General features: G+C 52.4%; 2 protein-coding genes across 4 annotated transcripts in view; both read right to left on the minus strand.

The window, feature by feature from the left end:
* LOC117887099 (zinc finger protein 585A-like) overlaps positions 1-25,882 on the minus strand; it is a 47,979-nt gene extending 22,097 nt beyond the window's left edge. Inside the window, exons 1-4 of the mRNA XM_034789341.1 lie at positions 25,586-25,882; positions 1,416-1,503; positions 759-885; positions 61-174 (exon numbers count right to left, since the gene is read on the minus strand). Of these exons, the coding sequence (XP_034645232.1) occupies positions 61-174; positions 759-885; positions 1,416-1,439 (265 nt within the window). The 5' untranslated portion in view covers positions 1,440-1,503; positions 25,586-25,882. The remainder of the gene's footprint in view (positions 1-60; positions 175-758; positions 886-1,415; positions 1,504-25,585) is intronic.
* LOC117886957 (zinc finger protein 189-like) lies at positions 14,650-22,543 on the minus strand. 3 transcript variants are annotated; one of them, XM_034789145.1, is made up of 4 exons: positions 22,252-22,543; positions 21,610-21,736; positions 20,990-21,103; positions 14,650-15,113 (listed from the first exon to the last, which is right to left on the minus strand). In XM_034789145.1, the coding sequence occupies exons 1-4, from the start codon at positions 22,273-22,275 to the stop codon at positions 15,064-15,066; spliced, it is 315 nt and encodes a 104-aa protein (XP_034645036.1). In that variant the 5' UTR covers positions 22,276-22,543; the 3' UTR covers positions 14,650-15,063. The 3 variants fall into 3 exon arrangements, with proteins under 3 accessions (XP_034645036.1, XP_034645035.1, XP_034645037.1); XM_034789144.1 differs by lacking the exon at positions 14,650-15,113 and adding an exon at positions 17,887-20,658; XM_034789146.1 differs by lacking the exon at positions 14,650-15,113 and adding an exon at positions 20,533-20,692.
* Positions 25,883-25,890: the final 8 nt, after the last annotated feature.

The following is a 25,890-nucleotide window of genomic DNA, read 5'->3' on the forward strand; positions in this document are numbered from 1 at the left end:
AATTTTGGGATTCTCAACTTTTTCCTTCATTAGCAAGATGGTTTCTATGTGAGTCCTCACCTGCGTGGGTGCCTCTCGAGATCTCTCTTTCCTCTGAGGCCTGGAGATCGGGCACCCACGGTTCTTCGCCTCGTTCCAGTCGGGCGATCAGCTCAGGTTTGGAAATGGGAAATCCTGCGCAGGAGTGAAATCAGACCAGATCAGGGTAAATGGAGTATCAAGAAAGTGTCTGTCATAAAGGGCATTCCATGTCCCAGTGCTATGCTGGGAGAATCTGGAATCCAAGAGGACGGGAACATGGTCAATGAGCCCCCTTGAAGGAGGGAGAAGTCTGGGGAGGTGGGGAGAATTGTTACACCCTCACTAGCAGTTCCCAGGATCTGTGCACTTTGAGGGCTTTGCTGATGCACACACAGCTCTAGAGTTAAACCCCTGCCTATTTCTAAAACCTGCAGAGCCCTCCCTTTGGCTGGAGTAATTCCCAAGGAGGCAGATGAGAATGAGAAACAATATAGATGGGACAATACGTGGCTTCTCCCCCTTGAAAGCTGGAGGGGTGGGGATGGTTTATCACGTCCATTAGGTTTGACACCTGTATCCCATTGGTGAGGGTATGGAGATGCACATCTCTCTCACACGGCAGCTGTGGATTATAGAACCCATTCACCTCCAATCTATCTGACCTGGGAAGAACCTGACCAGATTCAGCAATGCAGGCCCTACACTTTCTAATAACTGAGGAGATGGGAATCCCTTACCCAGCGAGGTCACAGTCTCATAGTTCTCCTGCATGACATCCCTGTAGAGGGCTCTCTGAGCGGGGTCCAGAAGAGCTCCCTGCCCCTTCGTGAAATACACAGCTACCTCCTCGAAGGTCACCGGCATCTGAAACAACAAGAGTCCCCCACTCAGCACCTGCTGCCCCAGCCACAATCGCACTAGTCATGGGAAAGGAAGAAAGAAAAAATAAAATAATCTTGGAAGCTCTGGGAGGACCAGAGTAGCAGAATTCCTCTCCCACCCTGCTCAGAGCAGCCAGGGGGCTTCAGGGGGTGGGGAGAAAGTGAGAGCTCCTTGGCTTCCCAGCAGACGGAGCAGGGGCCAGGGTCTTCTCATTTCCCACACGCCTGCCAGCCACAGGCTGACACAGGAAGCAGAGCTCTGAGCCAGGGACAGGGACAGGAACCCCAACAGCTTCCCTTCGTATTTCACAGCAGCCTCTGGCCAGTGAATTCAGGCTCCAGCACTGGGAGTCTTGAAAATGTTCCCGGCCCTGACCATGGGGGTTGTGTCCTGTTTGAGAAATGGCGGCATGTCCCCCCTTCCTCCCCGTCAATGGCCCTGCTTCATCCTGTGTCTTTCCTGCCCCTACCCCTCTACAACATGCTCCCCACAGCTCCCTGAAAATCCCCTACCTGTGCTGGCTCCATCACAGCCATTTCCCTTCCCTGTGCCCTGGAAGACGGGATGATCTGGAGCGAAATCTGGACGTGATTCCTCAGCCTGTCAGGGCGAGAGGGACGATGGGGGAGGTTACAGAAGCGACTTGAGTCCATGTCACACCCCAATCCCCCCCAGGCTCTCTCCCTGCAGACAGACGCTCTGGACTCTGCCATGCTGCCAGGTCAGGCCCCTCCCAGCAGAACTAAACCCACCGGGGACACTTTTAAACCCTCCCAGTAACAGCATCTCTGCGCCAAATGCTAGAAAAAGAGCAGAATCCAAAGAGCCACTTTGGGGGGCTCCCCATGATATTATTGTGTAACCCCCTCTAGCTACCCCCCTTCTCCCCAGGTAGTGTGGGGTTCAGCAGAGTGACAGACCTGCGGGTGGCTATCTTACAACAGAAAAACTTCAAAAACAGACTCCAACGAGAGACTGCTGAGCTGGAATTGATATGCAAACTAGACACAATCAACTCAGGATTGAATAAGGACTGGGAATGGCTGAGCCATTACAAACATTGAATCTATCTCCCCTTGTAAGTATTCTCACACTTCTTCTCAAACTGTCTGTACTGGGCTAGCTTGATTATCACTTCAAAAGTTTTTTTTCTCTTACTTAATTGGCCTCTCAGAGTTGGTAAGACAACTCCCACCTGTTTATGCTCTCTGTATGTGTGTATATATATCTCCTCAATATTTATTCCACTCTGTATGCATCCGAAGAAGTGGGCTGTAGTCCACGAAAGCTTATGCTCTAATAAATTTGTTAGTCTCTAAGGTGCCACAAGTACTCCTGTTCTTTTTACGGATACAGACTAACACGGCTGCTACTCTGAAACCTGAAAATATAGCTACTGCTGAGTGAGCTTTGGCACCTAGAGGGTTCAACAGGAGTTTTGTATGTCTCTGTGGATCCTAAACTGGGATTTAGGCTCCTAATCCCAGATTTATGTGCCTAGCCTGGACTTTGGGTGTCTGTGAGCCATTGTGAATCCAGCCCTCAGTCTCTGTAATGTGGCCATACGTAGCAGAAGCACCTGGGTTCATTGGATGTGAAGAACGTCAAGATCTCCTTCCTTTCACAACACTACAGTCAGTGTTGTCAGCAAACCCTTCCCACACAGCAGCCACAAACATGCTCTTGCGCCGAGCAGCCCACTGATATCCCAGGGTGTGACGAAGGGGGAATGTTTGTAATGTTTTCTCGGAATACTGTGTGTGTGCCTCAGTTTCCCCAATGTGTTCCTCAAGCATCGAGCTGGTGGGATACAGGTGTGTGATCATTGCGGAGACCCCTAGAGGGCAGGGGTGACTGCAGACTGGCTGCCTGGGCACAGAGAATGGCTGAACACTCTGTATCCTGGTTAGTGGTGGCCAGAGCCATCCTCTGTAAGGAGCCAGGCAAAGGTGTTGGAGAACAAAGAGAGAGGGGGAGGCCAGGTGACCTGTTTGCCCAGGAAAGGGACAAAGCAAGGAGAAGGGCAGCTGGGCATGACTGAGGATGGGGGGCTGGAAGCAGGTCAGTCTCTTGGTTTGGGACTCGGTGGGGAGAGCCCAGGGCTCTGGATCCCGCCCAAGATGGACTTTGCTAAAAGCTCCTGATTTCTGTGCTAACAAGTTCTGCTCTATTCTGTGTTCCCAACGACTAACAAACCCTTCTGTTTTCCAAGCTGGCTGAGAGTCACTGCTGACTGAGGAGCTGGGGTGCACGGTCCCGTTGAGGGACGTGTAAGGCATCCCCAGGTGTGTCATCCAGATGGACTCCCTGCGGGGAGCTCACGGTATGAACAGGGGTGCTGCACACTCCAATGTCAGACCCAGGAGGTGCTGAAGCTGAGGAGACTTCTTGCCCAGTGGTGGAGACACTGAACTAGAGTCCTGCCTGGCTTCCTTCAGAGCAGTGACTCCGTGACACAGGGCTGACAAACACAAATCTCCCGTCCAAGCTTTGACTGTCTCAGCTATCAGGTGAATAAAAAGGGAGTGGCCTGCCAGGTGGCTTGTCTCCAAAACTTCCTATACAGCTTTGGAAACAAATACAGAGCATGTCTAGTAACTACAGCCACAGCCTATTTCTGGATGCTTTTGATGTTTTATGTGAGCTGAGAATACTCTTGCTATGTCTGTCAGGGTGCATCCTCACACCTAGCGCAGCCACAGACTCATCGATCTAACCATCCTCATGTAAGACAGGGGTAACAGACAATGCTGTCTAAGTTACATTTTCCTGGCAGTGCCTAGTTAGTAAGAGATCAACTTTGCATAGCATGTGGTGAGCAAGCATCTAAAGGCTGAGATCAAAGAAGAATCTTTATATTTGAAAGCACCAAAACTGTGAATCAATTGGTTCATTCTCATGGGACAAGAGTGCCCCCACTTTGTCTAAGTTGCTTATAAAGGGGATCCCTGCACAGCAGGATCTACCATCACTATCTGGCCTTTATTCTGCTGCTCAGGACAGATGTCCTAACCTGCGCAGGGCAGGGAGAAGGAGCCAGATCACTTTAAATTTCAACCTTAACCCATTTATTGAAATGTTGTAAGGACAAAACTGTGAAATATCATAGTGGTGTTTCTACCCAGGGCAACACTCAGGAAAGGTGAGATGAGTGCCTCACTGCTTCACTCCTCCTCTTTGGACTTGAAAAATCTAATGTGAGTTACACCTGGATGATACAAAACTTTCAAAATGTTCAAGACAGATCAAAGGCCTGATAATTATTAGAATTTGGGGGAAGGTCTCCTGCATTTGTCTGCGGTTGCCCTGACTGCTAGTGTCAAAATTAAGGCCACCTTCATTCTGAATGAGAGCGTCCACACAGGGGTTTGAGCTGCTGGGATTTATGTGCATTAACTTCAGACCTTTAGTGTCAGACCATCGCAGACAAGCCCTCAAAGAGTAAAGGGAATAAGGGAAATTAAGGCGAGGGGGTGGAATCTCCTGCTAATTCCTTTAGTTTTAAATGCTTCAACTGGTTTTCCATGATGCCCTCACAAACGGGTGCAGACATTCAGACGCAGCACCTGGCAAAGGAGCAGGAGTAGTAGCCACACAATCAGTATCAGAGTTTTCAGCCCATGAACAATAATGGGTCATTTTACATCCGAGTCAGCAGTATAGTCTGTGTCTATAAGAAAATGGGTGTTTTTCCCAGGGGGGAACTAATCTGCATTAGCTATCCCAGTGTGAAAACATAAAAGACGTGAGATACTTTCGTTTCACCAAAATGTAAACTAGGTGAAGTCAGCACTGCATCCTCCTGCCTGACCAATGCAAAGGAGAAACGGAACAGTTCGTTTTAAAAAATCTTTGACTTTGGCCGCACAAATCAGTACATGTGTCAGAATGAAGAACATCCCTGAAATGTATCACAACAAAAAACGTAGCACCCATAAAAGGCTGTGAACTTAAAATAGGCCATTAGAAGTATGAGAAAATGCGATAGAAAATCAACATCAATGCATACAATAAATCACATCATAGAAAAGTAAAATGTGCATTTCAGTGTGTGCAGAATTGGGGGGTTACTTACAGAAAAAAGGTTTTTAAATCAACTGTCAACTGCAAGTGGTGGTGGGGAATCACATGTTCTGGGAAGTGCAAAATGGCATCGCATGTTACAGGATTTTACAGCCATTCTAGGTATATGGACCCTTTGGAAGGGGTAGCAGCAAAAGTATGAAGTGAGGGCGCTCTTAAGGCTGAGACAGAAAAAGATAAATAAAAGAAAAAGAAACTTTATTTTTTTATTTAAATTCTAGACTTTTGGGTGCATGGGGTTTGAATTCTTGGGGTTGTATATCTATGCTTTGTAAAAAAATACCCTAGAAATTTCCTTTTTAGAAGCAATTCATACAAGACACTCTAAGGCCCCTAGGGACAGATTTTTAAAAGGATTTTGGCCACTAGTGGCATATTACAAAGTATCTAGGTGCCTTGAACCTTGAAACTTCTGGCCGTTAGTGAATATTTGGGAACCAAGTTCTATACACAAATGGGATATGGGATAAAGCACTAGGGTGCTGGACAGAGAGACAAAGTCATTGGCTAAGGTAAGCCCCATTGGTGGATCAAAGGAAGTTGAAGGAGTTTTGAGACCAGCCCATGAAATCAGTCAGCACTGAACTCAAATTACAATAGTGCAATAGAAACAAGAAATGTTACAGCGTCACCCTGAGATGTGATTGTCAAGCTACTAGCAACTGTTAATATTTCCCATGATTATTTGCTATTAAGAATATGAATTCCATGGCACGACGTCCACTTGCACAACGTTAATGAAGTTTAGGATGAAGAGCTCAGAGTAATAAAAATAATATTTTAAAGGTAAATAATTTAAACGTGTGAAACTCCATAGACTGGTTTCCAAGGGGAATAGGCACATTTATGAAGCGCTGGGGGGGGGGTCTGTAAATATTTCCCTGAATCAAGTCTCCTTTAGCAGCTCAGTAGCATCTTATACAGGAGAGGGGCCCTGTCCAGGCTCTGTAATGCACTGGGCCTTTAAGGACACGGCTCTGGGAAATGGGAGCTGAGATCCTGGGAAGGGGGGAAGGAAAAGCCCCTCTGGCCTCCCTCCCTCCCTTTTCGCAACCACTGCAGCTGGCTCACCCCATGGGGGCGGGGAGCTTTTATTCCTCTTCCCCACCCATTACTCGGTTATCTCCTCTGCCCTGTCTGGCAGTGCCTGTACCCCGGCTCTCACTCCGATCTGCCTCCCCCGCCACCTGTGTCTGTCCCAGCCCCAGCACGGCCCGGGCTCCCCCCGCCCCGCACACACCGGGGGCTGGCGGCAGCTTTCCCGGGCCCAGGGCGGGAATCGCAGCCAGCTCCGCTGGGAGCAGCCTGGGGCCAAACCCCCCCCTGCAGCCCGGGGGTGACGGGGGGGGCGGGTCTCTCTTACCTTCCCTCCGAGCGGGGCCCCCTGGGGCAGGGGCCGGGCCGGGAAGGGGCCGGGCCGGGCTGGGGGCTCTGCCCTGGGAGAGGCTCCTGGGGAGCAGCGGGAAGGGCCCTGCTGGAGATTCCCCTCTCCCGGCTGCAGCCCGGGCTCCGGGCTCCCAGCACCAGCCGCCGGGGCTCGGGGATCTCGCCAGGAGCCTGGAGCCAGAGTCCCCGCAGCGGCTGCGAGTCACTTCCTGCTGCCGGGCCTGAGCCCAGCGATCGCTCCCCCCCAGAGCCGCCTCCCAGCTGCTCCTGGGTCCTAGCGATCAACCGATCGCACTGCAGCGTCTCTGTGTCCTGCTCCTGTTCCACTCACAGGCTCTAAGGTCAGAAGGGCCCATCATGGGTTAGATAATGGAGATATCCCATCTCCTAGAACTGTCCTAGAACTGGAAGGGACCTTGAAAGGTCATCGAGTCCAGCCCCCTGCCTTCACTAGCAGGACCAAGTACTCATTTTGTCCCAGATCCCCAAGTGGTCCCCTCAAGGATTGAGCTCACAACCCTGGGTTTAGGAGGCCAATGCTCAAACTACTGAGCTATCCCTCCCCCCTATTTTCACGACCAAATTTTTGGTGACCTCAGAGTGCAGCCAGCAACTCTCGCTGGTGGCTGCTCAGACACTGTTTCCTAAAATACTTAATTAACTTAGCAAAAACCAGAAGATGTGCACATAGGCAGTGACTGGCAACGTATCTGTACACAGACACAACTGTCCACAATAAAAATGTTGAGTTCCATGGGGGTCGCTCCCCGCAAGCAACTCCCCTGGTGGAGGTGCAGCCAGGCAGCTCTGCACGCTGCCTCCATTCCTCCTCCCCAAGCGCTGGCTCCGCGGCTCTGAGCCCTGAGGATGGGACAGCACGAGTAGGAGCCCAAGGGGGGCCATGCCGCTGCTTCCAGGAGCTGCTTGAGGAAAGTGCTGCATGGAGCCTGAACACGCCTCCTGTTCCCCACACTCCTGCCCCAGCCCTGATCCCCCTCCTGCACTTCAAACCCCTTGGTCCCAGCCCAGAGCACCCTCCTGCACCCCAAACCCCTCATCCCCAGCTCCACACCACAGCCTGAACCCCCAGTCAGAGCCCTCACCCCCCACCCACATCCCAACCCCCTGCTCCAGCCCAGAGCCCCATCCCGCACCCTGAACCCCTCATTTCTGGCCCCACCCCAGAACCTGCACCCACAGCCCGTACACCCTCCCACACCCAACCCCCTGCCTCAGCCCAGAGCCCCCTCCAATGTCCATCACTAAGTCTAGTAATTTTGTCAAGTGTCCATTGTGCAACATGGTGGTGCTGACCCCTGCACAGAGGTAAGCGGGGGAATGGTCCCACTATTGTGGGGAACTTTCCTGGCTTTTACATCATACCCCAGGTGGAATCCAATAGCAGAAGGACCTAAGTCCTCGCTCCCACTCCCTTCACCCAGGGGCCTGTCGGACCTCGAGGACTCCCCTTCCACTCTTGTCCCCATAACCCTGACAAGGCTGGGCTAAGGATTCCTGAGGGGGCTACACCCCCAATATTGTTGTAATCACTCAAGACAGGGGTGAGAGTGTCCCCATTGCGAGGTACTCTCTTCACTCTGGCTGCTTCCCTGACATCTTCACTGACCATTGCATAGAGTTCATACAAATACAATTCATTAAACATTAAGTACTAAAAAAAAATACAGAAAAAAATGGGAAAGGTGAAAGGAAAACACGTCACCCCGCTCTGTGGGCATGGGGGGGAACCACAAACAGCGTCTCTGAGATGTCAGGGCAGTTCACAGACTGTTCCTCACATGTCCCAGGCCTCCTGCCCAGGCCCTGGCTGTGCTGCAGGGATGCTGCGGGTCAGACATGTGCACTGGCAGTGGCCACACGCCTTCAGACTCTAGGTGCAGGACCCTTCTTGCCAGCATCAGTCTCCTCCTGTCGGGGTTATGCTCCCCCTCCAAGTCTGGCCTGCAAGGCCCCTCGGCTGGGGGCATCTCCCTGCACCGGGCCTTCTGCCCAGGGTCCCCCTCGCTCTCCCCAGCTGCTCACAGCTCCCAGCTCTGGACTGCTCCAGCCCCAGCTCCCCTCTGCCTCAGCACTGCTGCTGCTCTGCCTCCAGCCCAGCTCAGGCTGCTGCTCTCCCCTTAGCTCTGCCCTTCTCTGGCAGGCAGCTCCAGCTCACACAGAGGATGGGCTCCTGACTCTCTCATTGGCCTGCCTGCCCTGTCAACGAGGCTGACCTAGAGCATTAGCCTCTCCCCATTGGCCCTGGGGACTAGTCTCAGGGCCTTGATTTCTCATTGACTCTTCCCTGGCTTTTGGTCCTGGGAGAGGGCCAATGAAAAAAACCCACTAAGTTTCAGTAAGGGGCCAATAGTCCCCTTACCCAGATACCCAGAATCATTGCAATGTATTTATTGCTAGCTAGTAACTCTGCCACTGTGAAAGTGATATTTGTTTGTTTGTTCATATTTTTCACAGCCTCTCAGCTAGCTACATTGGTTCCCAATTTGGTAATGTAAAAAAAACAGACACTCCAGCAGGAGTGCCAGAACCTCCCCTGTCCCACCTCTTCCCCCGAGTCCCCACACCTGCCCCGCCTCTTCCCCCAAGGCTCCTCCCTCATCCACTCCTCTTCCTCCCTCCCTGCCCAGGTCAGGAGGGACTTGCCTGTGGAGCCGGGGCTGAGAGCTGCAGCTGCCCAAATGCAGGCAGGAGGCAGCCCTGGCTGAGTAGGGGCTGGTGTGGGTGATGACCCAGTGCCTCCCTGCCTGCAGTAACTAGACTTTGGGTGTCCGGTCAGTAGATCTGACCGGACAATGTCAGGTTCCCTTTTTGACTGGACTTTCTGGTCAAAAACCGGGCACTTGGCTACCCCATCATCAGCACCCAATGTGCAATAAGTGCTGGGAATATGTCGGGGAAACTTCTGCTTTCTTATGGTGGGGGAAGTAACCATGGGACAGCCGGGTTAGACTCAGTTCTGACCAGCAGGGAGGAATTTGTTGGTCTAGATGAAATTACTATAAGGTGGGTGCACAACTGGTTGAACGACTGAACTCAGAGTAGTTATCAATGGTCTGGTGTCAACCTGGGAGGGGAATGATGGAGGGGGGAGCCCCAGGTGGCTTTCCCACACTCCCAGCAGGGAACGGGGAGGTGAAAAGCCCCAGGTGGCTTCCCCTGCTCTTTATGGAGAAGAGGGAGTGATGGGGGGGCAGCCCACCAAGAGCCTGTGGGGGCTCCTGGGAGGGAGCCATAGGCGCCAACTCCATGGGTGCTCTGAGGTTGGAGAACCCACAGGGAAAAATTATCAGGTGCTCTGCACCCACCGGCAGCCAAGCCCCCCTCTCCTCGCCTCCTTCTCCCCACCCCAGCGCGCCACATCCCAGCTCCTCCGCATTCCGCCCCTTGCCGCCTAGCAGGTGGCATTTAGGACTTTCCGGGAGGTGTGCTCAGGGGAGGAGGTGGAGAAGAGGCAGGACGGGTGGGGACCTGGGGGAAGGGTGTGGAATTGGAGCAGGGCTGGGGTGGGAAAAGGTAACCGACACTGATCTCACCTCGTGAGTACCACCCCGCACCACCCTCCAGCACCCACAACTGTACCCCCCCAGGCTCCCATCCCTCATTGGTGTCCTCTTTTTGGGCACCTGGAATATGGTCACCCTAGTAACAAACATACAGTAAAATCTCACCATTCTACATTCACTGGTGTTACATACATTTTGATGGCATAATATTCAGCAGATCATGAGTTTTCCAATTATCCCTCACCAGGCACTCTTTGTACACTATATATCAGAACCATAAGCAAGTGGGAAACAGGGGGTTAGTCACAAGAGGGATCAGTGTGGGGTGAGTGGGACAAAGAGATTTTCTGACATCACAACACAGGACACTGCGGTAGATGGGGAGGGGGTGATCAGCTGGGCTTTCGGGTTCCTCATTTCCCTCTGGCCTCAATGATGGGGGTCGGCCTGGCTTCCGGCTGCCCAGGTCTGTTGACATCCCCGGCTCCTTTCTTGCCTGAGCCCAACCTCGGCATCTCAGCAATAGGGAGATGCTGTCCCCTCCTGTTATTTTTTTGGGTGTCGTTCATGGTCCTTTAGATTTCAGGGGCAGCTTCATACGACACTCACAGGCCAAGTCTAGTCGCTCTCTGGCTCTAATGCAGCGAGTTCTCAGTTCTCAGCCTCAGTCGCCTGGCTTTGAGGAGCAAACCCAGCAGTTTCCCAGCTCTGTTCCCCCACCCCCTCTTTCTCCCCTTCAAACGGTACCTCACATCACTGCAGGGATCAGGCAGTAACTTCATTCCTCCATCTCTCGCACTGTGAATTTAGCTCGCACCATCAATGGTTGTGCTGAGAGATACTGATCACTGTCATTGTTCAAACCACAGAAAAAAATCTCATGACAAAGATGTTAGATAAAGATTAAAATAACAAAATCTAAAAAAGGACTATTCTGGCAAATGATCATTTGTCTCGTGAAGTTCTCAATAAATCCTGTCAAATTAAATATCAATGTATGTGACCAAATGGCCTTCACAAAGAGAGAAAACCCCACAATCCAGAGTGGCCTATAAAACACTTTCATGGTCATAAAATGAAATCTCAGTGAATCACTTAAGGCTCAAAATCAGGAAAATAAATTTACCCATTTTCTTTTGTAGTGGCTAAACCAGGTTCACTTCTTGCCTCATTATTTGGTTGTATTAGTTGCAAAAGTTTTAGCATCATTATACTAAAAGAAAGAAAAAGAAACACAAATCTTCCCATCTACAAATGATCTGGACTAGCCTAGAAAAAGCCGGGAAGCAATTTCACCAATAGATGCAAACAGGGCTACAAGATCTGAAAGGTCAAACTGTGCTTTAGGTTCAATGGGATTTCCCCGCCCACTCCCAGATCTGTAACACTTTTTTCTCCAGCCCTCTGGAGTCTGACTTAAGATCATAGACATCAAATCTGTGATTCCTAAGTGTGGAGAGAGAGGGTAATGGTCAGGGCCGGCTTTAGCAAGAGCGGAGCCCGATTCCTGCAAGCCCCTCCCCCAGGAATCGGCTGCGCTCCAGCCGGAGCTCCGGCCGGGGTCGCGGGACTTGGGGCCGGGCCCGGAGTCTCATTGGAAACAACTGGGAGGTGGGCGGGTGCAAGCCCGCCCACTTCTAAAGGCCCTTCCCCCGGCCTAGCGGGAGGGACCACTGGACCTAGGAACCAACTAATCTCTTGGGACAACTAATGAAAAAACAGGGAGTGGAGTGACGGTCAAAGGTAAAAATCAGGGTGCTGGATGGGAACATCGAGCAGAGAACCCCGGACAGCGCCCACTGCTCCTCAAAGGTGTCAAGGGAGCCAGCGGACGCTGCCCAGTGGAACTCTGCCCAGAGCCGTGAGACCAGGGAGGTACGGAACTAGGCCCCACAGTCACAGAGCACCCCCTCGTCCAACATCCTCTCCCTGGTATTGTAGATGGTGAGTTTGGCTAAAGCCAGGAGGAGGTTGACGAGGAGGTCTCGCGACTTCGTGGGGCCACGGATAGGGTGTGCGTAAATGAACAGGTGTGGGGAAAAGTGCAGCCAGAACTCAACAAGAGGTTCTGGAGGAAACGGAACAGGGGCTGCAACCTGGCGCACTCGAGGTAGGCGTGCGCCAGGGTCTCCCTCACGCCGCAGAAGGGGCAGGCCTCGGGAATAGGGGTGAACCGCGCCAGGTACATGCCCATGCTCACAGCTCCGTGAAGGAGCCGCCAACTGATGTCCCCGGCAGGCCTTGGGACTAAGGTAGAATAAAGGCTGGCCCACCGGGGCTCCTCACCCTCCACAGGCAGTAAGTAGTCCCGCCATTTGGTGTCGGGGTGGGACGCGAGGGTGAGGAGATGCAGCGTGTGGAGCACGAGCGTGTACAGGTGGTCTCTGGGCACAGTTCAGAACCGGACCAGCTGCAGGGCGTGCAGCCGGCTCAGAGTATGGGAGCAGGGAAGCCGGGGGGGGGCTCGCGGAACAGGGGCCCGATAAAAAGGTCCGGAGGGCCTGGGGTGAGGGGTGGTCGGGGAGTGCCCTCTCGCAGGGCCCGCCACAGGAAGCTGAGAGAAGGGGGCGACAAGGCAGCGCCCACCTCCTGGAGTACACGCAGGGGGGTCGAAAGGGTGGAGAGCCCCATGCGCCGGCCGAGCGCATGGGGATCCACCCAGTCCCCCCTGGCATAGTCCAGGTGGTCTCCGACCCTGGTGGTTTCTGCCAGGACCAACCTCCGGCTCACCGAGGGAGACTCCACTACCTGCACACGGAGATCGGGGTTGTGTAGCAGGGGCTCCGCAAGGAGGTCCGCGCCCTCGGTGGCCACAATGGACCTGGTCACCGAAAAAAGTTTCCAGGTCCGGAGAAGGTCCTGGTAGAAGACCAGAAGAAAAAGGAGCTGCCGGTCGTATCAGAGCCCTCGGAGGTGGCGGAGGAAGGCGTGCGCTAACGTGCTCCACGCCGGACTACCTGCACCATAAAGGAGCCTCTGCAGGGCCTGGAGGCGGAAGACATGGACCTGGCTACGAAGGCAGACCAGGCTCTGTCCTCTCTCCTCCAGGGGAAGACTCAGGACCCCTGCAGAGACCCAGTGCAGTCCTGGCCAGAAAAACTCCAGGGCCGTCCTCTGGAGACTGGCCAGGATCTCCGGGGCCGGGCTCAGGGTGTTGAGCCAGTGCCAGAGCATGGACAGGACAAGCTGGTTCAGCACCAGCGCCCCCCCTGCAGGGAGACACACCGGAGCAGTCCTGTCCATCTCCGCAACCGCTCACCCACCCTGACCTCTAAATCCTGCCAGTTTTCCGGCGGAGAAGGATGCGTGGCGGAAAGGTAAACGCTGAGATAGAGCAGTGGACCCGCGCTCCACCGAATGGCTTGAAGCGCGGGTGGAAGGGAGCTCGCCTGCCACCCGTCCCCTACCACCAGGCCAGAGCCACTGGGGCTGGGGTCGGCATGCTCAGCCGGAACCAGGGCCGGCTCCCTGGGGCCCAAGCCGGTCCGGAGCCGCCAGGGCCGGGGCCGGAGCCGCCGGGGATGTTCGGCCGGCACTGCTCGGCCAGGGCTGGGGCCCGAGCTGGGCCGGAGCCACTGGGGCCAGAGCCGCCGGGGCCGGGGGCCACTGGGGCCGGTGCCGGTGCCACTGGGGCCGGGACCGGCGCACTCAGCCAGAACCGGGGTCGGCATCCCGGGCCCTGAGCTGGGCCGGCTCCCTGGGGCCCGAGCCAGGCGGGAGCTGCTGGGGCCAGAGCCGCCGGGGCCGGGGGTGCTCGGCCGGCGCTGCTCGGCCAGGGCTGGGGCCCCAGGGCGTGAGCCGGGCCGGAGCCACCAGGGCCAGAGCCGCCGGGGCTGGGGGTGCTCGGCCGGCACGCTCGGCCAGAACCGGGGCCGGCATGCTCGGCTGGAACCGGGACCGGTGCCCCGGGGCCCGGGCCGGAGCCGCTGGTGCCGGGGCCGGAGCCGCTTGGCCGGGCTGGGGCCAGAGAGAGCCACTCGCCCAGGGCTGGACTGGGCCATGCCGTGCCTCCCCGGAGCCCTCCTCCTTGCATCCCCCTCCACCCCAGCTTACCTGCTGCTGCCCGCCTGCCCCTGCTTGTTTTCAGACTTTCCGCGAACATCTGATTCGCGGGAAACAGGGGAGGAGGAGGAGCAAGGGGGCAGAGCGTTCAGGGGAGGGGAGGAGGGGGAAGTGAGCTGGGGGAGTGGTAGACAGCTGCGGGGCCCCTTTAGGCACGGGGCCTGATTCAGCCGAATCGGCCTAAAGCTGGCCCTGGTAACGATGGTAACTGACACCTTGGGAGGTGAAGGGGTAGAACGGGAACAGGATAAAACTCTCCATCACTTCAACAGAGGCTCCTGTGTGGAGAGTTCAGGGTGATGGTGATGGGGAAGGGGGGAACCCTGAGACTCACCCCATTGCCCTGAAATAGCATGGAATCAGGCCTTTGAAACATTGATATCAGCTTAACCTAGGTTTTGTCCTGTGAATTTCATATCACTGGACTTGGAAGGATTAGACTTTATCGGTTGATGTCTGTAAATGTTGATTTCACTGTACACACACAAACCAGAAAAAATACCCCCACTGCTAATAACTGAAATTTACCAATAGGCCAAGGAGAAAAATGCTGCCTGAGAACGTATTAGACATTGATTTAAGAATATTTCCTTTGCATATTTTGACATATGATGTTGAAAATCTCTATTTTAATGGTTATGAAGATTTAGCTTTTTGAATCTGTCTCTACTGTCATTAGTTATTGTCTGACCCAAATATTGTCTGATCCCGCCCTAAATCTCCCACCACTGTGAACATTTAAATTGATAACAATTGGAATGAAATGCTTAAAACCCAGATTTTTCTCCAACTGTGAAAGTTTAAATCAATAAATATAAAATTGCTTAAAAATAAACATCTGTCAACATTTTATATATATATAAAAATGAATTCTACCAAGTCTGACTATCCTGCCTTAGACACACAGCTCCTGCTCCTGCAGGCTCATCCTCACAGGGGGATGCCCCTGATTGCAGGACCAGAGCCCTAGTGGTACATTTTTCACTAAATTGTCCAGAGGGAGCCATGGCCGCAGAGAACCCCCTAGAAAGTCTCCAGGAGGAAGCGCCATGTCCCATTTGTCTGCAGTATTTCACAGAAGCTGTCACTCTGCAGTGCAGGCACGTCAGCCAGTGCTGGGAGGGATCCGATACAGCCGTCTCCTGCCCTCAGAAACTGTGCAACAGAGAAACGTCAGGCCCAACAGGCAGCTGGGAAACATGGTAGAAATCGCCAATCGGCTGAGTTTACAGGCAGCAAAAGGAGCAGGAGGGGACGAGGTGTGTGGGGAACACCAGGAGACTCTGAAACTTCTGTGAAAAGGATCAAACTTTGATCTGTCTGGTTTGCCATCTGTCCCGGGCTCACAGAGCTCACACAGTGGTTCCCGTAGAGGAGGCTGCCCAGGAGTACAAGGTAGGGAATTGCTGTCACGTTTAATGGGTAATAACTTTGGATTTTAATTACAGGCTAATTTCACTGAAAGTTGCCTGGCACAGGTGTGATGCATCATTCAGCTCTGTAAACCCTTCATGGTATGGGAGATGCTGCAACAAAATAACTGATTTGACAGAGTAGCAACAGAGGCAAGTCTTTAACGATACCTGATGTGGGAAAATGTCCTCTGAGATTCTGATGGGGATTATTGAAAATCTTCATCATATAAAGAATTCTACCAATCCCAAAGGATCAGACACATTACCCAAGTTAATGAATACTTCAGTTCTTACCCAAATACACGCTTACAGCCAATTCTTGTTAATGAAACTACCATTTATTAAAAGAAAAGACAATATTGGCTAAAAGGTCACTAGACATACAAATGCGAATAGAGTCCTTAGGTCAGTTTCACCATAGAGATGGCACATTAGAATTGAAGAGAGTCCTTTTCAGTATCATTTCATCATGTTCTAGTCCAATGTCCAAATGTTCAATTGTTCAATTGAAGGGACTGGAGATCTCAGTCTTACTACTCAAACTCCCCCTGAACAAAACTTAAGAAGAACTAAGATAAATGAATCAGGTCCCAAGAGTTTTTATAGACATTTTTGAAGCCTCTCGACAGCAGTCAGTCCTTGGGTGAACAATACGTTTTGGAAGTAACCTCCTGTTTCTCAAACATCACAGGTAATAAAACTACATGGATTAACATAAGGTAATTATCCATAAAGCCGTTCATAGACCGTTTACCACAAACTTTAAAGAGAGAGATATATACAATGACATTATTACACCCAAGTTTAATCTAAATATTAATATTTCCTTTTGACTTCTGAATTAACAAAATACAGTCCTAGACAGGAACCCTTTGATTACACTGTTAATCTGTAACAAGATACAGGTAAACATAGACTACTACAATTACTATCTTCTAGGGCTGTCAAGCGATTAAAAAAATTCATCCTGATTAATCGTGCTGTTAAACAATAATAGAATACCATTTATTTAAATAATTTGGATGTTTTATACATTTTCAAATATATTGATTTCAATTGCAACACAGAATACACTCCATGCATCTGATGAAGTGGGTTATAGCCCACGAAAGCTTATGCCCAAATAAATTTGTTAGTCTCTAAGGTGCCACAAGGACTCCTCATTGTTTTTACAGAATACAAAGTGTACAGTGAGCACTTGATATTTTTTATTACAAATACTTGCAATGTAAAAAACAAAAGAAATAGTGTTTTCAATTCACCAACTGCAAGTACTGTAGTACAATCTCTTTATTATGAAAGTTGAACTTACAAATGTAGAATTATGTACAAAAAATACCTGCATTGAAAAATAAAACAATGTAAAACTTTAGAGCCCACAACTCCACTCAGTCCTACTTCTAGTTCAGTCAATCACTCAGAAAAACAAGTGTGGTTACAATTTGCAGGAGATAATGCTGCCCACTTCTTGTTTACAATGTCACCTGAACGTGAGAACAGGTATTCGCATGGCATTATTGCAGCCGGCATTGCAAGATATTTATGTGCCAGAAGCGCTAAAGAGTCATGTGTCCCTTCCTGCTTCAACCACCGTTCCAGAGGACACGCCTCCATGCTAATGACAGGTTCTAATCGATAACGATCCAAAGCAGAGCAGACCAACACGTGTTCATTTTCATCAACAGAGTCAGATGCCACTAGCAGAAGGTTGATTTTCTATTTTGGTGGTTCGGGTTCTGTAGTTTCCCAATCAGCATGTTCCTCTTTTAAGACTTCTGAAAGCATGCTCCACACCTCGTCCCTCTCAGATTTTGGAAGGTACTTCAGATTCTTAAACCTTGGGCCGAGTGCTGTAGCTATCTTTAGAAATCTCTGATTGTTACTTTCTTTGCATTTTGTCAAATCTGCAATAAAAGTGTCCTTAAAATGAACATGTGCTAGATCATTCTCCGTGACTTCTATATTATGAAATATTTGGCAGAATGTGTGTAAAACAGAGCAGGGGACATACAATTCTCCTCCAAAGAATTCAGTCACAAATTTAATTAATGCATTATTTTTTTTAAATGAGCATCGTCAGCATGGAAGCATGTCCACTGGAATGGTGGCCAAAGCATGAAGGGACATATGCACGTTTAGCATTATCTTGCACATAAATACCTGCATTGCCAGATACAAACATGCCATGCGAACACCTTCTCACACTTTCAGGTGACATCATAAATTAGAAGCAGGCAGCATTATCTACCATAAATGTAAACAAACTTCTTTGTCTTAGCGATTGGCAGAAAAAGAAGTAGCACTAAGTGGACTTCTAGGCTCTAAAGTTTTTAATTGCTTTATTTTTGAGTGCACTTATATAATTAAAATAATCTATGTTTCTAAGTTACTTTCCTGATAAAGAGATTGCTCTACAGTACTTGTATGAGGTGAATTTAAAAATACTATTTTTGTTTTGAATGTTTACCGTACAAATATTTGTAATAAAAAATAAAAAATAAAGTGAGCACTGTACACTTTCTATTCTTTGTTGTGATAGAAATCAATATATATGAAAACGTAGAAAAACATCCAAAAACATTTAACAAATTTCAAATGCTATTCTATTGTTTAACAATGTGATTCATCGAGATTAATTTTTCTAACTACGATGAATTAATTGCAATTAATGAACAGCACTACTATCTTCTTCCAATTTCTTAACAATACCAGGTTACATTTCAAATTTCTAGTCTATATTACTTGGAATGGCCCCAAATACCATTTACACACTTTTCTAACATGTCTCTAAAGGTTGAAGGTGGGTCAATTAGCCTGCAAGGTTCTTAACTCTTTCAGGCCAGGTGCCACAGAAGTTTAGATCATGTGTGAATTCGCCAATGTTTAATGAGGTGTGATCTCTGTGTACAACTTTTGCTCAGTCCAAGCACTTATGGAGTCTTGTGGATTCTCTGATGTAAAACAAGGACTGATCAGTTTCTGAAATGTTTCCCACAATCTAAGCACTCATGGGGTCTCTCTTCAGTGTGGATAGCCTGATGTTTAACAAGGTCTGACCGCTGTATGAAACTTTTCTCACAGTCTAAGCAGTTATGGGAACTCTCTCCTGTGTGGATTGGCTGATGTTCTGAAGGGCTGAGGTGTTTCTGAAACCTTTCCCACGGTCCAAGCACTTATGGAGTCTCCCTCTTTTGTGGATTGCCTGATAATTAAGGAGCCTTGACCACAGTATGAAACATTCTCCATAGTCCAAGCACTTATGGGGTATCCTGTGTGGATTCTCTGATGTAAAACATGGGCTGAGCTCTATATGAAACTTTCACTACAGCCTAAGCACTTATGGGATCTCTCTCCTGTGTGGATTAGCTGATGTTCAACAAGGTGTGACCTGTAAATGAAACTTTTTCCACAGTCTAAACACTGATGTGGTCTCTCTCCGGTGTGGATTGCCTGATGTTTAAGAAGGTTTGACCTCTGTTTGAAACCTTTTCCACAGTCTAACCACTTGTGGGGTCTCTCTCCTGTGTGGATTGCCTGATGTGCCATAAGATTTGATCTTTGTGTGAATCTTTTCCCACAGTCCAAACATTTATGGGATTTCTCTCCTGTGTGGATTGCTTGATGTTTAACAAGGTCTAACCTCCATATGAAAATTTTCCCACAGATTAAGCACTTATGGGGTCTCTCTCCAGTGTGGATTGCCTGATGATCAAGTAGGGTTGACCTCCGTATGAAACTTTTTCCACAGTCTAAGCACTTGTGGGGTCTCTCTCCTGTGTGGATTGCCTGATGTTGAACAAGGTTTGATCTTTGTAAAAAACTTTTCCAACAGTCTAAGCAGCTGTGGGGTCTCTCTCCTGTGTGTAATGCCTGATGGCGAACTAGGTGTGACCTTTTTATGAAACTTTTCCCACAGTCCAAGCACTTGTGGGGTCTTTCTCCTGTGTGTAATGCCTGATGTTTAACAAGGTCTGACCTTCTTATGAAACTTTTCCCACAGTCCAAGCACTTGTGGGGTCTCTCTCCTGTGTGTGGATTGCCTCATGTTTAGAAGGGCTGATCTGTTTCTGAAACCTTTCCCAGAGTTTTATTGTCTTATTGTCTCTCTCTTGTATGGATTGCCTGATGTCTAACAAGGTGTGACCTCTGTGTGAAACTTTTTCCACAGTCTAAGCACTTATGGGGTCTCTCTCCAGTGTGGATTGCCTGATGTACAACAAGGTGTGTCCTCTGTATGAAACTTTTTCCACAGTCTAAGCACTTGTGGGGTCTCTCTCCTGTGTGGATTGCCTGATGATTAAGTAGGGTTGACCTCCGTATGAAACTTTTCCCACACATTAAGCACTTATGAGGTCTCTCACCAGTGTGGATTGCCTGATGATTAAGTAGGGTTGATCTCCGTATGAAACTTTTTCTACAGTCTAAGCACTTATGCGGTCTCTCTCCAGTGTGGATTGCCTGATAATTAAATAGGGTTGACCTCTCTATGAAACTTTTTCCACAGTCTAAGCACTTATGAGGTCTCTCTCCAGTGTGGATTGCCTGATGATTAAGTAGGGTTGACCTTTGTATGAAACTTTTTCCACAGTCTAAGCACTTATGGGGTCTCTTTCCAGTGTGGACTGCTTCATGTTTAACAAGGTCTGACCTCTGTATGAAACCTTTCCCACAGATTAAGCACTTTTGGGGTCTCTCTCCTGTGTGGATTCGCTGATGTAAAACAAGGTGTGATCTCCGTATGAAACTTTTTCCACAGTCTAAGCACTTGTGGGGTCTCTCTCTTGTGTGGATTGCCTGATGTACAACAAGGTGTGACCTCTGTATGAAACTTTTTCCACAGTCTAAGCACTTGTGGGGTCTTTCTCTTGTGTGGATTGCCTGATGTACAACAAGGTGTGACCTCTGTATGAAACTTTTTCCACAGTCTAAGCACTTGTGGGGTCTCTCTCTTGTGTGGATTGCCTGATGTGCCATAAGATTTGATCTTTGTGTGAAACTTTTTCCACAGTCTGAGCACTTATGAGGTCTCTCTCCAGTGTGGATTGCCTGATGATTAAGTAGGGTTGACCTCTGTATGAAACTTTTCCCACAGATTAAGCACTTGTGGGGTCTCTCCCCTGTGTGGATTCGCTGATGTAAAACAAGGTGTGATCTCCGTATGAACCTTTTTCCACAGTCTAAGCACTTATGGGGTCTTCCCATGGAGGTCCCCTTTAATTCCCCGTGCCCAGGAACTTCCTTCTGTTGATTCCCCTCCTTGTTCTCACTCACTCTCTCGTCACCTGCTGGGAGATAGAGAATCCAGACAGGAGTCTTGTGCTGGGGAGAAATTAAGAGGAATAGCAGCAAGGGAAAACCCACCATACTAAAGCTGCACAGACAGATCAATTGGATTCTGCCTCCACTTCCCACCCAAACTTTTACAGAGAAAGAAAGTTGGGAAGGAAACTCCTGCAGGTAACAGGACACGTGGAAAGTGATGTCAGTGATATCTGCTGCCTGCAGCCCTGCCCTGGATGCGATGAGGAAGGAACTGCGGGCACTTACTGATACCTCATTTTTGGGATTCTCACCTTTTTTCTTCATTCCCCAGATGGTTTCTGTGTCAGTCCTCACCTGTGTGGGCGCCTCTCGGGATCTCTCTTTCCTCGCAGGCCTGGAGATTGGGCACCCATGGCTCTTCCCCTTGTTCCAGCCGGGTGATCAGGTCAGGTTTGAGAAGGGGGAATCCTGTGCAGGGGGAGACATCAGACCAGATCAGGGTGTGTGGAGGACTGAGAGAGCGTCTCTCAGAAAGGACATTCCGTGAGCGGAACCTGTCCATGTGCTGTGCTGGGGAATGTGGAATCTAAGAGGACGGGAACATGGTCACTGAGCCCCCTCGGGGGAGGCAGACATTTGGGGATGTGAGGGGAATTGTGATGCACACCCAGCTCTAGTGTTAAACCCCTGCCTATTTCTAAACCTGTGGAGCTCAGAGCCCTCCACCTGGCTGGAGCTGTTCCCAAGGAAGAGGGAGAAGAGGGATTCTGTGAGCGACCGAGAAACAGCACAGACAGGACAATACACGGCTTCCCCACCTCGCAAACTAAGGGTGTTGGGTGGGGATGATTTAGTATGTGCCTTAGGTTTTGACACCCTGGTCTCATTGGAGAGTGATGAGGGAAGAACCTGACCGGTGTGAGACACAGAGACTCCCCCAGCTTCCAATAACCAAGGGGCCAGGAATCCCTTACCCAGCGAGGTCACCGTCTCGTAGTTCTCCCACATGACATCCCTGTAGAGGGCTCTCTGAGCGGGGTCCAGCAGAGCCCCCTGCCCTTGGGTGAAATATACAGCCACATCCTCGAAGGTCACCGGCATCTGAAACAACAAGAGTCCCCCACTCAGCGCCTGCTGCCCCAGCCACAATCCCGCTAGTCATGGGGGAGGAGGGACAGAGAAGCAGAATCCTCCCCGCACCCTGCTCAGAGCAGCCAGGAGGCCTCAGGGAGTGGGGAGAAGATGAGAGCTCCTTGTCCCCCCGCAGCAAAGAGAGATGGGCAGGTTCTTTTCATTTCCCACACACCTGCCAGCCACAGGCTGATGCAGGAATCAGAGCTCTGAGCCGGGGACAGGGACAGGAATCCCAACAGCTTCCCTTTGTATTTCACAGCAGCCTCTGGCCAGTGGGGTCAGGCCCCAGCCCTGCCCAGGGGGTGTTTCCTGGTTCAGAAATGGAGGAATGTTTCCCCCCACCCACCAATGGGCCTGTTCAGAAAATCAGGCCCAGGTTAATCATGTTCCAGCAGGTTTATCATACCCCGTCCCACCCCGGGTGATTAACCCCTCTACAATACCCCTCCCCCACCACCAAAAGCTCCCTGAAAATCCCCTACCTGAGGTGGCTCCATCACAGACATTTCCCTTCCCTGTCTTCTGGAAGACAGGCCGATCTGGAGCGAAATGTGGACGCGATTCCTCAGCCTGTCAGGGCAAGAGGGGCGATGGGGAGGTTACAGAAGGGGCTGGAATCCATATCATTCCCCAATTCCCCCCAGGCTCTCTCCCTGCAGACAGACGCTATGATTCTATGACTCTGCCATGCTGGGAAGAAACCCAGTTAGTTCATTACCTCCCCAGACAGCCACCTAGGGTGACCAGATCACCCAGGTCAAATATCGGGACACGGGGGGGGGGGGGGGGGGGGGGGGGCGCGGGGGTGGTGTGGCAACAAAAAAATAAAGGTTGCAGAGCAAACACCCCCCCCTCCTCCCTCCACAAGCGCTGGAGGGAGGCCCCGGAGATGCAGGGGGAGCGCGGGGCCGGGGTGAGTGAGAGTCCGGCCTGGCCCTGAGCGCAAGCAGGACTCAGTCGGGTGGTACCTGGAGGGAGAGGAGGGGGCGGCCCGCGGGCCCAGGCGGCGGCTGTTCTCCCCCCCGGGCAGTGGGACTCGGAAGCAGCCGCTGCTGCAGCTCCCACTGCCGCGGGGGGAGGAAGCGGCCGATGGCCAAGCTCGACGGCTGCGGCTCTGGCGCCCCCGAGCCCGGGCCTGTTGCGGGGACCCAGCAGCGTGCACGCTGCACCCAACCCCTGGCCAGTCGCGTCTGGGCTGCTGCCCAGCTGGTGCTATCCCGCAGCGGCCCCGGGGCAGAGGCATCGGCAGCCGAGCCCCATTCGCTCCCCTGCAGGACCCGAGCGGGACGGGGGGGGCTGGAGCCTGCTGTCCCCACTCCGGGGCCGCCCGCGGGATTGCACCAGCTGGGTAGCCAGCCCAGACGTGACTGGCCAGGGGCTGGGCGTGCGCAGCGTGTGTGCTGATGGGTCCCCGCAGCAGACCCGGGCTCAGGGGGTTCGCGGGCGTCAGAGCCGCAGCCGCCAAGTGCCATGGCCGCTTCCTCCTCCCGCGGCAGTGGGAGCTGCAGCAGTGGCTGCTCCCGAGTCCCGCTGCCCAGATGGGGAGAACAGCCGCCGCCCGGCCCCGCGAGCCGCCCCCCTCCTCTCCCTCCAGGTACCGCCCGATTGAGTCCTGCCTGCGCTTGGGGCCAGGCCGGACTCTCACTCACCCCAGCCCCACGCTCACCCTGCATCTCCCAGGCCTCCCTCCAGTGCTTGTGGAGGGAGGAGGAATGGCGTGCTTGCGGAAGAGGCAGGGATTTGGGGAGGGAGCCAATGGGGGAAGGAGGGGGGCGGAGTCGGGATGGGACGGGGGGGGGGGCGCGAGCACTTCTGGGCTCCGGAACATTTGCTCGTTTGTCCAGTGTCCCGACCTAACATTGGTCGGGACGCGGGACAAACAAGCAAATATCGGGACAGTCCCGATAAAATGGGACGTCTGGTCACCCTACAGCCACCCCCCCCCATTAGAACTAAACCCACCAAGTCCCTTCTAAACCTCCCAGGAATAGCAGCTCTGAGCCAAACACTGGAAAAAGAGAAGAATCAAAGGAGTCACTTTAGGGCACTGCCCCACAGTGTATTGTAACTCCTCTAGCTCTCCCCCATCTCTCTAAGTAGTGTGGTGCTCAGCCCAGTGAGCAACTGGCTTTTCCTCTCTCAGCTCCTCCCCTTGTTCCCAGGAGAGCTGACTGGCCGGGGGGGGGGGGGGGGTGTGTGTGTGTGCAGGGAATGGATCTGGGCAGGGCTGGGGGCTGGGAACCTCCCTCCCCATGTCTTGCTCCTGCTGCCTTTCAAGTCTCTCCGCTCTCCCTTTTTATCTTCTTCCCTCGCCCTGGGAGAACGGGCGACTGCCCAATTGTCCTGGGCCTTTGCTCTCCTTAGGCAGTTCAGCCACTGACACTGGTAACGGGGGTTGAACCCGGCTGTGTCACTGAGGGCAGCAGCTCTGGGACTCCCAGACACAGGGAGCCCCTCCCCTTGTAGGCCAAACTCCCCAGCTGGTCCCTGAAAGGGGCCCTTTGTGCAGAGTCATTTCCCTGCCCAGCTCCAGCACTTTCCCCCGGTCTCTCCATCACCTGGAGACTCAGGCTCAGGGGCTGGTATTGTCAGAGTGGTTCCAGCCACTGGAGAAAGTGCCCCTGGGCTGGTCTCAGAGGGGTGTGATGAAGCGGGAATGTTCTTAATATTTTCTCTGAATACGGAGTGTGTGCCTCAGTCTCCCCATGTGTTACTCAAGTATCAAGCTGGTGGGATACAGGTGTGTGATCATTGCAGAGATCTCTAGAGGGCAGGTGTCACTGCAGAGTGGCTGCCTGGGCATAGAGAATGGCCAAAATTCTGTATCCTGGCAAGCTATGGCTGGAGCCGGTCCTCTGCAAGGAGCCAGCCCAAGGTGCTGGAGAACAAAGAGAGAGGGGGAGGCCATGAGACCTGTTTTCCTGGGAAAGAGAGAAAGCACGGAGGAGGGGCAGGTGGGTGTCACTGAGGATGGGGGGTTGGAAGCAGATCAGTCTTCTGGGACTCAGTGAGGAGAGTCCAGGGCTCAGGACTCTGGATTCCCCCCAGATGGACTTTGCTGATTGCTCCTGATTTCTGTGCTAACAAGCTCTGTTCAATGCTGTTCCTAGCGACCAATAAACTTTCTGTTTTCCAAGCTGGCTGAGAGTCACAGCTGACTGCGGAGGTGGGGTGCACGGCCCCTGTGAGGAGCGGGCCAGGCTTCTCCTTAGGCTGCCCCGGGGTTCAGGCTGGGGCCACACACTCGGGGGGGGGGGAGTTGGGTAGTGCCTCCCTCAGCCCCAGATTCACCCCCCACCGGTTGTATCCTGTTCTTATCCCCGGCTCCTAGTCCCAGGCAGAGGGGCTGAAACAATCTGTACAGTGGGGGGGCGCTGAGAGCCATTGAACCAAACTGTAAACCCTGGATAGGATGAAAACCCCTTCAAGCCGGGGGGCGACTGGACCCCACCAGCCTAGATCGAGCGCCTGTGCTGCCCCCCCCCCCGCCCTGATTGTGCCCCTAGGCCCCTCTCCTTCCCCGGCCCCCAGCCGGGCCCCCCACCCTGCATTCAGTTTGGCCCCTGCCCACTTTCTGCCCCCCTCAGATCTCCCTGAGCTGCAGCCTCCGTCCAGACCAGCGCGGCCAGGGGCAGGGAAACAAAGCAGGGGATGGGGGAGACGATGGGTGGTAACGTGATCCTGCTCCCGCCCCGCACACACGGGGAGCTGGCGGCAGCTGGGCAAGGAATCGCAGCCAGCTCCGCTGGGAGCAGCCTGGAGCCAAACCTCCCCCTGCAGCCCGGGGGTGACGGGGGGGGGGCGGGTCTCTCTCACCTTCCCTCCGAGCGGGGCCCCCCTGGGGCAGAGGCCGAGCCGGGAAGGGGCCTGGCCGGGCTGGGGGCTCTGCCCTGGGAGAGGCTCCTGGGGAGCAGCGGGAAGGGCCCTGCTGGAGATTCCCCTCTCCCGGCTGCAGCCCGGGCTCCGGGCTCCCAGCACCAGCCGCCGGGGCTCGGGGATCTCGCCAGGAGCCTGGAGCCAGAGTCACCGCAGCGGCTGCGAGTCACTTCCTGCTGCCGGGCCTGAGCCCAGCGATCGCTCCCCCCAGAGCCGCCTCCCAGCTGCTCCTGGGTCCTAGCGAT

This window comes from Trachemys scripta, chromosome 14, assembly GCF_013100865.1.
Source record: "Trachemys scripta elegans isolate TJP31775 chromosome 14, CAS_Tse_1.0, whole genome shotgun sequence".
Taxonomy (NCBI): Eukaryota; Metazoa; Chordata; order Testudines; family Emydidae; genus Trachemys; species Trachemys scripta.